This window comes from Haliotis cracherodii, unplaced genomic scaffold, assembly GCF_022045235.1.
Source record: "Haliotis cracherodii isolate W230 unplaced genomic scaffold, xgHalCrac1.p SCAF_10, whole genome shotgun sequence".
In the NCBI taxonomy this organism is placed as follows: domain Eukaryota; kingdom Metazoa; phylum Mollusca; class Gastropoda; order Lepetellida; family Haliotidae; genus Haliotis; species Haliotis cracherodii.
This window is the reverse complement of record NW_027266265.1, coordinates 58,743,788-58,760,984: the sequence shown is the minus strand read 5'-3', so window position 1 is coordinate 58,760,984 and position 17,197 is coordinate 58,743,788. Positions and strand designations below refer to the sequence as shown.

Sequence of the window (17,197 nt, the reverse complement as noted above, 5' to 3'; positions counted from 1 at the left end):
GAATGACTTTTTACCATCTATGTTAAACGTTTTCAACATGTCCGAGCGAGTAAATATTTAGAGCAGCATCGGCAATATCTCAGCCCTATAGTGACTTACTTGGGAACTTATCCCACATACCAGACGGTGTCTGTTCAGAAAACACCATCTGAAAACACCTCGTCCGGTCCCCTGTGTGCCAATCTATTCTCTACCTTGATGATTTATATACCTGGTGCCCAATAGGAGACTTGTGTCAAGTCTACTCCTTCACCTGACAACGCGTGTCGGGGTGCCCAGGCCATGTTCCGGTGAGGAGTCTACAGCTGTCATAGCATGCACAATGTTAAACAACGACCTGGCAGGACCATTCCGCAAAACACGTGAGTATATCTACAATATGCTAGTGGGTGTTGACACTGGGCGAGTGTATGCGACAGCAGTTGACAGTGAGCTTGAGTTGGCATGTCAGCTTATTGTCGAAGTACGCGGCAGTCTGTTGGGTTAACCCTCTGCATCTCACAGATACAGGTAGAAAGTCGAGTTGAATCCCACAAGCAAATATCACGCGTCATGAACCCATAGTTCTTGTTTTATTCTTTCCACTGATATTCTTGCCCGTGTGACAGTCTGAGTGGACGTACAATGGGCTCTGTTGCGCCATGCTGTTTAACCGAGGCTACTCGATGTCTAGCAGTGAACGGGTTAACGCCATTCTCTGTCGGCCACAAATATCGACTTACACATGGAGGAAGTTGATACAACTATGACAGACTGTAGTTTTGCCAAACACCATATATACTGTCTTTTCAGAATGTCAGGGTCGTTAGGGACCAAGTGGCCAGAATTGTGAATTGTAACTGTCAGTTAAAGTTGTCCCCCGGGTCAGTCCAGCAGACCACGCCCTCATTCACAACTGCCAAGAGTCAGAAAATCAAACCCTGTTTACACACAACTCAAATGTTGCTGGCCCAGATCAAGGATCTCTTCAGTGATACCGCCCGAGCCAGGGGTGCGATCGTATTGTTTAGGAATGTAATGCTTGTGGGTAAAGTTAGATGTCATGCAGATAAAATAGTATAGTCTGTTGTGTCTATTCACACCGTGACTAACGGGATCCGGTAGTCAGGCCCGCTGACTTGGTTGGTGAATGTCGTCGTTTCCCAATTGAAACCTGTACAGTCCATTTCATATCTTGGGACAAAGTCACCCCCAGTTGTTTTTGAGTTTCTACATGTTCAAAGGCACTGTTAGCATAACAAAGAGTTGGATAATCCTGTACCTGTTTGTGACTAAAAAGCATATATTTTGTCTCAGTCGGGTTAAAATTTAAAAGACATGTGCTTGCCCACTGATGAAGGGAGAGAAGGTCTTGATTTAGTCTTTCTTCAATTAAAACCACATTAGTAGTTGAAGTGCCTATACATATTTTGAAGCTGGTCGGTAATATCATTTATGTAAAATAGAAATAGGAATGGCCCCAGAACAGAGACCTGTAGGACCCATGGTTTGGTGAATGTTTTACTTGGTAACTACCATTAATAAATACTCTTTGAACGAGCTGACGGATAACTACGACACCAAGCTAATAATTTACCAGTTATACCATATTGTTGAAGTTTATGCAATATACCTTTGTGCCCTATAGCTAGCCTGTCGAATGCCTTAGAAATACTCAGAATATCATACAACAATATTTATGATCATCAGGCGAAGTGTAAATATGAAGATAGACTTCAATTAGCTGATATTTACTACAACTGTCTTGCACGAATCCCGATTGCTATTTGGAAAGTAGTTTATTCTCCATACAGTAAGTTTTCATTCTTCTTTAAATAAGTCTTTCAAATAATTTTCCAAGGCAAGATAACAGTGAAGTAGACCTGTAATTGGAAGGTTGGTATTTATCTCTATTTTTGTACAAAGGCATTACATGACCTAGTTTCCACTGTGATGGGGATGTGCTTTGTTCAAGAGATAAATTGAATAACAAGCGTAAAGGATTGGCTATGGATTGTGATATATTTATCAGTAATCTGTGGTTCAGGTTGTCGGGGCCGCTTGCTTTTTATACCGGTAGATCTGTTATTTCTTGATTTTCTGTAAGGGTATAATCAATTCATGATCTCCTAGTTTAACAAATTGTGATAGCGAGGCGCCTTCATTATCAACATTGGAAACTGACGTCGAATAAATCGTTAGTGAGGTTGGTTCACGGTGCTGGTTCCAGACTCCTCAATCTAGTGACGCAGAAGTTTCCAATAATTAGAACTGTTTTCTTTGATTTGTGTAGATAATACTTCAAGTTTAGATAAAAGTTTTCCTCGGGAGCTGTCTTCAAATTATTTCATTGTTATTGTAACAGCACGCCTTGGTATGAATGTGGTTATATAGTGCTTAAATGTGTACAGAAAATATCACATATTACATCAATAGACTTTATTAGACAGCTAATAAACAGGCGTATCCAATCAGTTGATTCTTTTAACTTAGTATAGTCACCATTTTTAGAAATAAGAACCTTTCTCACATAGGATATTTTCATATCAATGCTGGTTGTGACGCGTGTCGGCTGACATCGTGAAGCTAACGACACGTAATAACTTGTCACGTTATCGGTGTTGTGCGTTGGATATTTTTACTTCTTTCGTGACCAACTCGTGTTACTCCGGGACAAGCCGATCATCTTGTAGGTTACGGAAAGGGGCGAGTGGTGACGAATGATTTTTATTTGCGGTTGAATCCATTCAACAAAATGAATACGACCAACTTTTCCGATTGTCCCGTTTGTTTATCCATAGTGGGGAATGCGCATACAAAATGTCATCAGATGTAAAAAACATAAAGGGTGCGGACTACTCACATTGAGCTCAGCAAAACGTTAAAAAAAAGACTTTATTCAAACATGTGTTCAACGTCTTCGGGGAAAATGACCTGCTGAGTAATTTATGATCGGGATTCATGCCACAGGAACTTGTTATTGGTCATTAAATACAAATATATATAAGTACAGCATTTACATATAGGGGGTATATATTTTTATTTACTGACCAATAACAAGTTCCTGTGATTCCTGCCAGGTGACTCAACATCACATCAACTCTCGTACCTGTATTACGAGTGAGAAGGGCTGTTTTGTTGGGATATAAGCATACACATAATTTGATAGAGTAGACCCGTGAAGATTCCGGGGTAGAATAGGTCTTCAGCATCCCATGCTTGCCGTAACAGGCGACTATGCTTGTCGTGAGAGGCGACTTACGGGAGCGGGTGGTCAGGCTTGCTATCTCGTTGATGCATTTCATCGATCCCAATCGCGTGGATCGATTCTCATGATATTAATAAGTGGATTGTCTGGTCCAGACTCGATTATTTACAAACCGCCGCCATATAGCTAGAATATTGCTGAGTGCGGCGTTAAACAACAAACCAACCAACCATCTTAGATAGAGTATGCCATAAAGGTATCATTCATATACATCAATGCTCACGGCATCAAAGGTGGCCTTTTGATATGGTTCGAAAGTTATTTGAAAAAAAGAGTAGCTATAACTAAAAAATGTTTGCAAGCTTGGGTCACTCCCAGGTCGTCCTTGAACCAGGGCGCACGGGTGGCCCAGTCGTCTAAGGCGCCGCGATTCGCTGTGCAGAGTTGCGTCCCTTGGGCATGCCAGAAACCTCTGATTGTGGGTTCAAATCCCGGTTCGCCCCGATTATGTTTCTAGCACCATACCCGTTCTCGTGGGTTTCACCGAGGTGGTAAACGTCCGAGACCTGCATTGCTTCGGGCTTTCCACTCCCATTAAGCCGACACGCCATGATATAACTGGAATAATGTTAAAAGCGGTGTAAAACCCAAATCACTCACTCACTCGTCCTTGGACCACGGTTGTTTATTGTTGATATAAACGATATTGTCAAGGGTATTGAGAGTAACATACGCCTCTTTGGATACTATACGTCCATATGTGTTATGATTAAATATGTTGGATGATAATTTAGGATGAACTGAATCAATGATTATACAATTAATAAATAATTATGTATTTTATTAGCAATGTATAATCCTTTTTTTCATTGTTATAGTACAATAAAATACCAAATCATACACTGTAGAATGAGACCCACTGTAGAGGCCTAAATGGACATACATGTGATCGTCTTATTGGTATTGATCCTACTTGGAGTTGTGATCGGTATTACGAAGATAATCTTCATTATCTATTTCAACGGCATACGGACATAAGATCAAATACTTTAGTTTAATTAACAGGTCATAATAAAGCCGTGTTTTTAGAAAATATAACTCTGTCATCAGAAGCAAATATCAGACAAACTGAATCTGTCCATGTTTATTTGACCCTAACAAAACGTTTTGAAAGCCTTTAAAATATATTAGACAGTTGTGCATTTATACATATTTGATGTTTAACCTTTTAACGATAGGATCAAAACTATAACATTCAGTCGCTACTTCCGACTTCAGTCCATTCCGACTTTAGACCAATTGTATACATGGAGGGTCCTCTTGGTGAAGTACAAAATCATAAACATTAAGGAATTACACTTCAACGTGATTGTTCATGGAAAATAAAAGTCAACAAATTTTTTTAGAAATGTTAGTCCAGGGATCAACTGCTTGATGAGTTTTAAGTACAGTCTAACAAGAAATACACTTGAGATTATGTAAACAAGTTGTATCCTGCCTGACTTCGACTACTGCTGTCATATTTGGGACAACTGTAAGACGAACAATCACTGTTCCTCGGGAATTTACATTTGGACGCATTGAGAACTTATTGTGGGGCACAGACATGCCAAACATTTTAACGAAACAGGACACCCCTTCAAATTGATTAAATTTAAGAAAAATGTAAAACGGTTTTTCACCCGAATATCTCAACTACCTCACTCAAAGTATTGCATCTATTAAAAGCAATTATAACCTTAGAAATAGATGTAACCTACAAACAATCAGATGTAAAACCCAGACATGCTCATGATATTGATCTCTGGATTGTCTGGTCCAGACTCGATTATTTACAGACCGCCGTCATATAGCTGGAATATTGATGAGTGCGGCGTTAAACAACAAACCGAACCAAATCTTGGCCTGGTATCACATGCTCTGGCTTTCAAAGATGTAAACGTATATATAGAGAATACTACACTCATTCTCGTTAGATACCATTTTTACGAAACGAGTGGACTTTCGTAAAAATGGTATCTAACGAGAATGAGTGTGGTATTTTATTTATTACCCACGTTAAATATATATTTAAGTGTAAATACATAACAACTTTCGTTTGTTGACTGACCAAACTGTGACCGGTTGCAAAATCTGGTTGCGTATGAATATTGATATATGCCCAAATATGGGCATTGTTGACATTTCTATGCATACGCTTTAACAACATGCGCCTGCAGTTGTGTTTGCAAAGAAAACAGCACCAACGCTCAAGATCCTTTTGGAAGAAATTCTTCAACTTATGAGAATTCAAGCGCCATGTTAGTACGAAGGACACCTTTTAGAAAATTTGAAAAGTCACATAAGCGCCGCGCTTTGAATATCGGACCAACAGTCGGTCACTCGCACTGCCACCACTGTGCAATCAAAATGATTCGGTTTCCTTGATCTATCAGCTGAATTTATATCATGTTCGTACCATTTTGGAAGAGGGAAATCAGAGTGTTCGGCAAAGACATTCATGTTAACTGTACCACCCTACTGAAAACGTGAAAATCAACAAACACAAGTCTGCTTGCATGTCAGTGATAGCTTCGAACGATCGAAGGGCAATGTCACCACCGGAATAAGAAAAGACAACTGTGGTGTACTCACAGCTTTTTACGCTAGAGATAGGGAATGTTATTGTTCACATTTGGGATGTTTGGGGCCACAAAATCAGAAGTCAGGCACACTTCCACGGATTTTTCGAAAGATTTGTATCTGGTCGTGCAGTCGCGTACGTTCATTCATGAACAACACCCCCCGAAACAGCGCCACAAAATACGCTTCGAAGGGGACACTGATGGCACAACCGGATCATCCCAAGTAAGTCTAAATATCTGTCCGGATAGTTAAACAGACTTCATTTCACCACGCTTATCCATTTATGTTAAATCAAATTTAAGTTGCGAAAGTGGTCGGGTGTGTCACGCTCATGGGGGACCCTCGCTCTATTGATCGGTAGACGTACATTGTAAATGGATATAACTCGATTAGATATCTCTGTATATAATGTCTGTAGAAGCTAGAATGCAAACCGAAGTTGATGCGTGTGACTTTTTTGTTTGGTTTAATAAAGTGTTTGTAAATATCTCTCGTTCTCATTATTAATTTCTTCAGTTCTGCCCTAGCTGTAGGCTAGTTGCAAAATGAATGACGTCTCGCGATTTTTTAATGAATGAAAAAAAGTAGTCCCTGTGTGACAGAGGTCACGGTTATCCAATAAAAACGAATAAAACAAGGTCAACCTTGACACACGTCACACTCCGTCGCAGTGGTGACTCAGCATAACACCACACACTCCGTCGCAGTGGTGACTCAGCATAACACCACTGCCACAGGCTAATTTGCATATCACGTGACCGGACTTTTCTCTTGTTTGTAAACAAACGCGCTTTTTCAGAAATCAGTATAGAACGGACTAATGCAAGTATTTTGGGGCGCTTTACATATTGTTTTGCATAACTATATAGATATGCTACTACAACTGCGACAGTGAGTTGCATGACAATATATATTTATGTATCAAAGTGACCGTGTCGCTAGCTCTCCGTTGGGCTTCGATGACAGCACGTGGAGCCGTACAACCAATGTAAACATAGGATAACTACGCAAAAACAAGTAGATTTTTACGTATTTGCATACTTTCTCAATGAAAGTTAACCATTCTTTGACATTTGTTTATGAAAATGTGTAGACTAGTCAAACATGAAACGGATGAAAAGCATATGCAATATCTTGAATGGACTGTGAAAGATGTGACGAATCGTCACATGGCGCTTGCCTGTGGCAGAGGTACTATGCTAGCTGACTGCCGGCCGCATGGAACTCTGGGTAGGAGAGTGGACACACGTGTGACGTACGGATTTAGTATCTCACCACCTGTATCTTCACCACGTGGGTAATAAGTAGGCTTATCGGATTTTATCATCCAAAACAGGCTCCCAAAGCAGATATCGCTGCAATGAAATTGCACTACAATGCTTTGCGGACCGCTGTGACGTCATTGGTTACCATCACGTCACAATCAAATGACATCAGTAATGGCTCTGCTACTGAAGCTGTTGGCAGTACTTTTTATACAATGCTTATTACTGTCTACAAACTGAAAAAGTTGGAAGAATGGTGATGGGTGATAAATAAAATCTCACCCTCGTGTCTTTTGATATCAAATATATCAACACTAGTTGATAAAAGTGGGAAAGTATCCTAGGCAAGCTTTGGAGTTTTCTAACTTTTATCAACTCATGTTGATATATTGGATATCAAAAGACACGAGGGTAAGATTGTCTATTTCCCTCACTTAAGGCAGAGACACTGTTCAAAACGCCGTTAATCACAACTCTCTCATTCGACCTTCGCAAAGACTGAGCTTGTTGTGTAACGCCGCATTCAGCAATATTCCAGCTATATGGCGGCGGCACGTAATTAATCGATTCTGGACTAGACAATCCTATAACTGATATGTTTAGCAACGATCCACGCCTTCGGGGAACGATGTCTCTCAATCGACCACGTGACCGATAGTTGCTGGGGACCAATACTAACCCGGAACAAGGAACAACCCGGAAAAGGAAAATAAAAGTCTTCAAACTTAGTGAATGTGTTTTCAGCGCTTAATTCATTCAGCTAGCAATATTCCATCTATATCACGCCAGTCTGCACTAGATCGAGTCTGGACCAGACAAACCAGGACACAGTGTTTCTGGCACGGGGGACATATTCTCAATCCCCACATTGGTCGTAATACTGACATTATTGGCATAGACCTAGGCTGTAAAGGAACACGCTGTCAAGAAAGTGTACAGTCAGCACATCAAGTCTCCATGCATTGCTGCAGCTGTGTTCGCTCGGACAGCTCACTTCAGTCTTGACTTAAATCTTAATCTGCTTGACGTTACGGGGATGGGGTGATGTTAACTGGTGCCGTATTTCATCTAATAGTCGGTCCCCGCGTGTATATTTGGACAATAAAAGGAGATATATGTTGGAAACTCTACGTCTGTTTGAAACCTTGTCTCGTCACGGGTCAGAGAATAACTGAATACGATTAAACCAACATTTAAACACTACTACAGGATTATATAGGTAATACATTCATGCTATAGGCCTACACAGTGGCATATTTACTGCATGAGGAAACATGCTCTATAATTTACCTAAACATGTTGTAGGCCTACACCTTGTAAAGAAAATGAAAAGAGTACGGAACACATTTAATAAATGAAATCAGAGACCATATATAATAGTCTGTTATCTATGGTCTCTGATGAAATACAAATAGGTTTTCAGAGAAAACATTAATATGATGAAAATCAATCAATTTCATTACAGTGACATCTGTTACTCTGATCAATGCTGGTGCGAGTTCTAGCTATAGTTTGTTGAGAAAATACGAAAAAACATCCCGCGTCACAGCAGCGTAGCACTCTTATGTTCTACTCCACTTAGCCGAGAGCCGCGATGGGGTCCAGCAGTCGGGACATGACCCTACATCATGTCCTGACTGTTGGACCCCATCGCGGCTCTCGGATATAGTCTACCCGGGTTCCTGGTGCGGCGTAAATAATTATTCACCCCGTCACCCTGGATTTAAAACAGATGCGTTCGAGCAGGTGCTCTAAGGGGAGCAACCGCTTTGTTTGCATTGTTTGAGTGGTAAGCGGCGGAATGGATATACTTCTTTTTTGTTATAGATTAGTCTATAGACTGGTTTACCTGCCCTTTAGCGCTTTCGCTCTACGCCGCACTTGGTGAATCCGATAGAAGGACAGGTACCAGTCGAAGTCCCGATTACGCGTTTGCTTCAATGGGTCTTGCTAATACGGAATATCCCGAAATGAAGTACAGAGCAGCTTACATCAACACCAAGTCACCGATGTCACACGGCAGGTGCAGAGTAATTTAAGTTGCAGCAGGTTTATGCGACATTTAGATCATGTGATTAGGTGACATATTTCCGAGAGCGAACACAGGTAAATGCAGTGTACTGTTTTAGATCGTGACGAAAGGTTGATTTATCCTTTTTAAAGCTTCATGTCATATCACGAGACTACCCATTGGTAGGATGAACACGTCGAGATCGGGGCCACCTGGTAGAGAATGATAACGCTGCAGGCATCTGCCGTCAAATGTAGACCATGTCTTGTGGCACGATTTATGACAAAATAATATTTGGCTTATATGTCCACATGCAGCGTATTTATATATAATGCTATTCTGACTTTGATGAGGAAATAACATAAACATGTAGTAAATCATTCTTTTTTCATCAGTCAGTTGTTTTAATCATGATTATTTTGAGAAAAAATATCTTGGATGTCTCGCCTGTTTTGATGTTGATGGCATCAATATTGATCCCGGCTACTATGTGTCAAGCCCATTTCTGGTGTCCCCCGCCGTGATATTGCTGGAATATTGCTAAAAGTGGCGTAAACCATACTCACTCATGTCATGTCAATTATTATAGCGTTGGTTGTGTTTTGGTTGGTTAACTCCAACTCTATCCTCGGATCCCCTTTACAATCAGGAGGGTTAGTTGTGGCGTAGGTTTGTGTTAGCAATCTCACCTCATTTAATAAATTACTCCAATGTAATCTGAAGGAAATCTGTACACATTTTATAAAGTTTCGGGTTTTGCAGAGAAAAGTTTCTGTAGCATATATGCATGAAGGTAAACAATTGGGTGTTGACCAGCAGGTCACCAATGATTAACTCATTAACCAAGCCTTGCTTCGAGCCGACAAAGCAAGTTCGATTATCCCTGTGGCACTACCTGAAATCCGAAAAAATCCAAAAAGTTACATGTAACATATTTATACTGGAGATGCGTTTCATGTTAACACAACTATAAAAAGATGCATAAAAATCCCGGTTAATCTTGATAATGAAATGATTCTTGGCCTATCAATCATGACCCTAGATGCTCCTGAATAACGCAGAACTGCACATCTCACAGTCTTCCTGCACAGATCACTAACCAACACTGCAGCACAGATCACTAACCAACACTGCAGCACAGATCACTGACCAACACTGCAGCACAGATCACTAACCAACACTGCAGCACAGATCACTAACCAACACTGAGCACAGATCACTAACCAACACTGCAGCACAGATCACTAACCAACACTGAGCACAGATCACTAACCAACGCTACAGCACAGATCACTAACCAACACTGCAGCACAGATAACTGACCAACACTGCAGCACAGATCACTAACCAACACTGCAGCACAGATCACTAACCAACACTGCAGCACAGATCACTAACCAACACTACAGCACAGATCACTAACCAACACTGCAGCACAGATAACTGACCAACACTGCAGCACAGATCACTAACCAACACTGCAGCACAGATAACTGACCAACACTGCAGCACAGATCACTAACCAACACTGCAGCACAGATAACTGACCAACACTGCAGCACAGATCACTAACCAACACTGCAGCACAGATCACTAACCAACACTACAGCACAGATCACAAACCAACACTAAAGCACAGATCACTAACCAACACTGCAGCACAGATCACTAACCAACACTGCAGCACAGATCATTAACCAACACTACAGCACAGATCACTAACCAACACTGCAGCACAGATAACTGACCAACACTGCAGCACAGATCACTAACCAACACTACAGCACAGATCACTAACCAACACTGCAGCACAGATAACTGACCAACACTGCAGCACAGATCACTAACCAACACTGCAGCACAGATCACTAACCAACAGTACAGCACAGATCACTAACCAACACTACAGCACAGATCACTGACCAACACTACAGCACAGATCACTGACCAACACTACAGCACTGATCACTAACCAACACTGAGCACAGATCACTGACCAACACTGAGCACAGATCACTAAACAACACTACAGCAGAGATCACTAACCAACACTACAGCACAGATCACTAACCAACACTAAAGCACAGATCACTGACCAACACTACAGCACTGATCACTAACCAACACTGCAGCACAGATCACTAACCAACACTACAGCACAGATCACTGACCAACACTACAGCACTGATCACTAACCAACACTACAGCACAGATCACTGACCAACACTACAGCACTGATCACTAACCAACACTGCAGCACAGATCACTAACCAACACTACAGCACTGATCACTAACCAACACTACAGCACAGATCACTAACCAACACTACAGCACAGATCACTGACCAACACTACAGCACTGATCACTAACCAACACTACAGCAGAGATCACTGACCAACACTACAGCACAGATCACTGACCAACACTACAGCACAGATCATTGACCAACACTACAGCAGAGATCACTAACCAACACTACAGCAGAGATCACTAACCAACACTGCAGCACAGATCACTAACCAACAGTACAGCACAGATCACTAACCAACACTACAGCACAGATCACTAACCAACACTGCAGCACAGATCACTAACCAACACTACAGCACAGATCACTGACCAACACTGCAGCACAGATCACTAACCAACACTACAGCACTGATCACTAACCAACACTGAGCACAGATCACTGACCAACACTACAGCACTGATCACTAACCAACACTGAGCACAGATCACTGACCAACACTACAGCACAGATCACTAACCAACACTGAGCACAGATCACTGACCAACACTACAGCACAGATCACTGACCAACACTGAGCACAGATCACTGACCAACACTGAGCACAGATCACTAACCAACGCTACAGCACAGATCACTGACCAACACTACAGCACAGATCACTAACCAACACTACAGCACTGATCACTAAACAACACTACAGCAGAGATCACTAAACAACACTGAGCACAGATCACTAACCAACGCTACAGCACAGATCACTGACCAACACTACAGCACAGATCACTGACCAACACTACAGCACAGATCACTAACCAACACTGCAGCACAGATCACTGACCAACACTACAGCACTGATCACTAACCAACACTACAGCACAGATCACTAACCAACACTACAGCACAGATCACTAACCAACGCTACAGCACAGATCACTGACCAACACTACAGCACAGATCACTAACCAACACTACAGCACAGATCACTAACCAACACTGAGCACAGATCACTAAACAACACTACAGCAGAGATCACTAACCAACACTGAGCACAGATCACTAAACAACACTGAGCACAGATCACTAACCAACACTACAGCACTGATCACTAACCAACACTGCAGCACAGATCACTAACCAAAGCTACAGCACAGATCACTAACCAACACTACAGCACAGATCACTAACCAACACTACAGGACAGATCACTAACCAACACTGAGCACAGATCACTAAACAACACTGCAGCACTGATCACTACCAAACACTACGGCACAGATCACTAAACAACACTGCAGCACAGATCACTGACCAACAAAGAGTTTAACCAGTCATGTAAACATTGTGAAATATTAGAGTGAAATGAGAGAGGGCAATTGTCGTCCCTGAAAGTTTGATTCAAGTCAGTTTGCTGACACAAATTGTATGATACTACTACAGCACTTCAGTACCATGATACAACATGATACTTCTACAACACTACAGTACCATGATACAGGATACTACTACAGCACTTCAGGACCATGATACAACATGATACTACTACATCACTACAGTACCATGATATAACATGATACTACTACAGCACTACAGTACAATGATACAGGATACTACTACAGCACTTCAGTACCATGATACAACATGATACTACTACAGCACTACAGTACCATGATACAACATGATACTACTACAGCACTACAGTACCATGATACAACATGATACTACTACAGCACTTCAGTACCATGATACAACATAATGCTACTACAGGATGATACTACTACAGCACTTCAGTACCATGCTACTACAGGATGATACTACTACAGCACTTCAGTACCATGATACAACATAATGCTACTACAGGATGATACTACTACAGCACTTCAGTACCATGCTACTACAGGATGATACTACTACAGCACTTCATTACCACGATGCAACATGATACTACTACAGCACTACAGTACCACGATACAGGATACTACTACAGCAATACTGAAAGACCCGATGGTGTAAAGGAATACAAACATGCTGGTACAAATTATTAGTGCATTATTAGCGATGTCATGATGAAGTTACCCCGTTACCAATATTGCATGTGTGTTTAGCCTTTTGAAATACCATTTGTGTATTTACCATGTGTACAGAGTTATCTACCTTAATGTCATCTCGATGAAACTTTGTAATCAATGACAAATATTTACGTGATCAAACATGTTACCATGGTTACAGGCCTCCCAGGGTGGAGGGCATGGGGAAACCGCCCAATATGCGAGTGCTGGACAGGGCGAAACCGAAAGTCATTTTGGTCAAGAAGTCCATGTGCTCGGCCAGCTACCTGGCTTCGGCCATCAAGACACTCGGCCTCGTCCTCTTCTACTTCACCTTCTCCATCAGCCTCACCTTCTACAACCAGAAGTTCATCAAGGTCAGCAAGTTCAAGATAGCCTTAAGTCCACCATGGGAAGTACATGCCTAGATCAGTATTGCCTTTAGTCCACCATGGGGAGTGCATGCCTAGATCAGTATTGCCTTTAGTCCACCATGGGGAGTGCATGCCTAGATCAGTATTGCCTTTAGTCCACCATGGGGAGTGCATGCCTAGATCAGTATTGCCTTTAGTCCACCATGGGGAGTGCATGCCTAGATCAGTATGGCCTTAAGTCCACCATGGGGAGTAGATGCCTAGATCAGTATTGCCTTAAGTCCACCATGGGAAGTACATGCCTAGATCAGTATGGCCTTAAGTCCACCATGGGGAGTACATGCCTAGATCAGTATTGCCTTTAGTCCACCATGGGGAGTGCATGCCTAGATCAGTATGGCCTTTAGTCCACCATTGGGAGTAGATGCCTAGATCAGTATGGCCCTAAGTCCACCATGGGAAGTACATGCCTAGATCAGTATGGCCTTAAGTCCACCATGGGGAGTACATGCCTAGATCAGTATTGCCTTTAGTCCACCATGGGGAGTGCATGCCTAGATCAGTATGGCCTTAAGTACAGCATGGGGAGTAGATGCCTAGATCAGTATTGCCTTAAGTCCACCATGGGGAGTACATGCCTAGATCAGTATGGCCTTAAGTCCACCATGGGGAGTACATGCCTAGATCAGTATGGCCTTAAGTCTACCATGGGGAGTACATGCCTAAACCAGTGTGGTGTTAAGTACATGCCTACATCAGTATGGTGTTCAGTACATGCCTGTATCAGTATGATGTTAAGTACATGCCTACATCAGTATAATGTTAAGTACATGCCTACATTACCGTGGGGAGAAAGGTCTGAGTGTCAGATGTTGGAGACTCCTTTGGGGAGAAAGGTCTGAGTGTCAGATGTTGGAGACTCCAGTGGAAAAAGGTCTGAGTGTCAGATGTTGGAGACTCCTGTGGGGAGAAGGGTCTGAGTGTCAGATGTTGGAGACTCCAGTGGAGAAAGGTCTGAGTGTCAGATGTTGGAGACTCCTGTGGGGAGAAAGGTCTTGAGTGTCAGATGTTGGAGACTCCTGTGGGGAGAAAGGTCTGAGTGTCAGATGTTGAAGACTCCTGTGGGGACTATGTTATCATGACAGGGCAACTATTTACACTTCCCAGGTATAAACAAACAAAGACATATGGTTTTATAAGAAGTAGCTCTCTTTCAATGTGTTACAAATTTACATTCACACCTGATCTCATTGACAAGCAAATCCCTTATCAAAAAAAAAATGTGTGAGCTGGTATTTTAATAAGCTCGTTTCATCCATTAGAGATAGAACATCCAAAAAACTCTATCAATGAAAGATTCTCAAAGCCAAATCATTTGACTAGGCTTCAGGTCAACATGACAAGCTGAGTGTATGTTGTTGGTATGTCAGCGTAGGGCACGCCCACAGGCCCCAAGTCAACATGACAAGCTGAGTGTGTGTTGTTGGTATGTCAGCGTAGGGCACGCCCACAGGCCCCAAGTCAACATGAGAAGCTGAGTGTGTGTTGTTGGTATGTCAGCGTAGGGCACGCCCACAGGCTCCAGGTCAACATGACAAGCTGAGTGTGTGTTATTGGTATGTCAGCGTAGGGCACGCCCACAGAGGCTCCAGGTCAACATGACAAGCTGAGCGTGTGTTGTTGGTATGTCAGCGTAGGGCACGCCCACAGGCCCCAAGTCAGCATGAGAAGCTGAGTCTGTGTTGTTGGTATGTCAGCGTAGGGCACGCCCACAGAGGCTCCGGGTCAACATGACAAGCTGAGCGTGTGTTGTAGGCCTTCCACTACCCACCGCTGACCATCACAATGACCCACCTGGTGTTCAAGTTCATGTCTGCCGGCGTTGTTCGCAGCATCCTCGAGTGTCGCAAGAAGGAGGAGAGGGTGACTCTCTGCTGGACTGACTATGTAAAGAGGGTGGCGCCCACTGGTGAGTATAAGGGGAGGTAACTCTCTGCTGGACTGACTATGTAAAGAGTATTGCACCCACTGGTGAGTGTAAGGGGAGGTAACTCTCTGCTGGACTGACTATGTAAAGAGGTTGGTGCCCACTGGTGAGTATGAGGAGAGGTAACTCTCTGCTGGACTGAATATGTAAAGAGAGTTGCGCCCACTGGTGAGTGTAAGGGGAGGTAACTCAGTGCTGGACTGACTATGTAAAGAGGATGACTCCCACTGGTGAGTGTAAGGGGAGGTAACTCAGTGCTGGACTGACTATGTAAAGAGGATGACTCCCACTGGTGAGTGTAAGGGGAGGTAACTCAGTGCTGGACTGACTATGTAAAGAGGGTGGCGCCCACTGGTGAGTGTAAGGGGAGGTAACTCTGTGCTGGACTGACTATGTAAAGAGGGTGGCTCCCACTGGTGAGTGTAAGGGGAGGTAACTCTGTGCTGGACTGACTATGGCTATGACTAGCGGGTGGCGCCCACTGGTGAAAAAGCTCCTCACAGCGATATCCTGTTCGCAGAGCTCTCTATACTATCACTGCCACCAGTAAAAAAACTCCCCACTGTGATAGGTGACCACAACCATGCTTGGAGTTGAACTCGCAGACGATTGACTGTTATGTTTGCAAACAAGTGATGACTGCTGTGACGCTGAATACACTTACCCCTGCTAAATTAGTTTCAATGTTTGTCAATTTGAATTTTGGTTTCTTTACAACTATCGTGTAATTGGTATAGTAAAAATGTGAGGGGAAAGTTCGTCTGCAATCTCGAAAAAAGGGTAAATTCATCCTGGAAATATGGTCAGTCTTAAACATTTTCTAAATTCACTATGATTGCATTCGCAAAGACATAAACAAAAGTATAAATGCTACTACATTTGGGGTTGGAGGGCAAATTTCAAGATTCATTGTAATGGCGGCGCCCAGACTGGTGGCAGCGGTGTTTCCGAGAGTGGTGCTCCTGTTGGTGACATGCTCCTCACAGCGTTATCCCTATCGCGGAGCGCTCTATACTATGGCTGCCACCAGTCAAAGCTCCACACTGTGATGGGTGACTGTGATTGTTACAAACAAGTGATGACTGCCATGACACTGAATACTATTACCCCTGCTAAATTAGTATTACTTTATGGTTTCCACCAGACAGAGGAGAGTAATGTACCTGGAACTGAAAACTGTATTGTCTGCTTCTGGGATAGGTTTTTATAACATGTCTGTGTAAGTCTGACTGTGTAAATCTGACTTTAAATCTGACTTTAAATCTGTCAATCTAAATCTGACTGTGTAAATCTGTTTCAGGTATAGTCAGTGCTCTGGACATTGGTCTGTCAAACTGGAGCTTTGAATTCATCACAGTTTCATTGTAAGTTTGTACTAATATTGTATGGGGATATGACCCTTCAGGGGTTAAAGTTACCTGACATCCAATATGACTCTTCAGGGGTTAAAG

At 42.6% G+C, this 17,197-nt stretch overlaps 1 protein-coding gene across 4 annotated transcripts in view; it reads left to right on the top strand.

Moving 5' to 3' along the window:
- The first annotated feature begins 261 nt into the window (after positions 1-261).
- Positions 262-17,197, top strand: part of LOC139454586 (solute carrier family 35 member C2-like) — a 28,872-nt gene continuing 11,936 nt past the window's right edge. Inside the window, exons 1-4 of one of the 4 annotated variants that reach the window (XM_071236388.1) lie at positions 262-362; positions 13,567-13,762; positions 15,575-15,728; positions 17,047-17,110. In XM_071236388.1, the coding sequence (XP_071092489.1) occupies positions 316-362; positions 13,567-13,762; positions 15,575-15,728; positions 17,047-17,110 (461 nt within the window). In that variant the 5' untranslated portion in view covers positions 262-315. Of the gene's footprint in view, positions 363-9,076; positions 9,184-13,323; positions 13,369-13,566; positions 13,763-15,574; positions 15,729-17,046; positions 17,111-17,197 lie in introns of those variants that run through there. The other 3 variants (XM_071236389.1, XM_071236390.1, XM_071236391.1) reach the window with 3 other exon arrangements.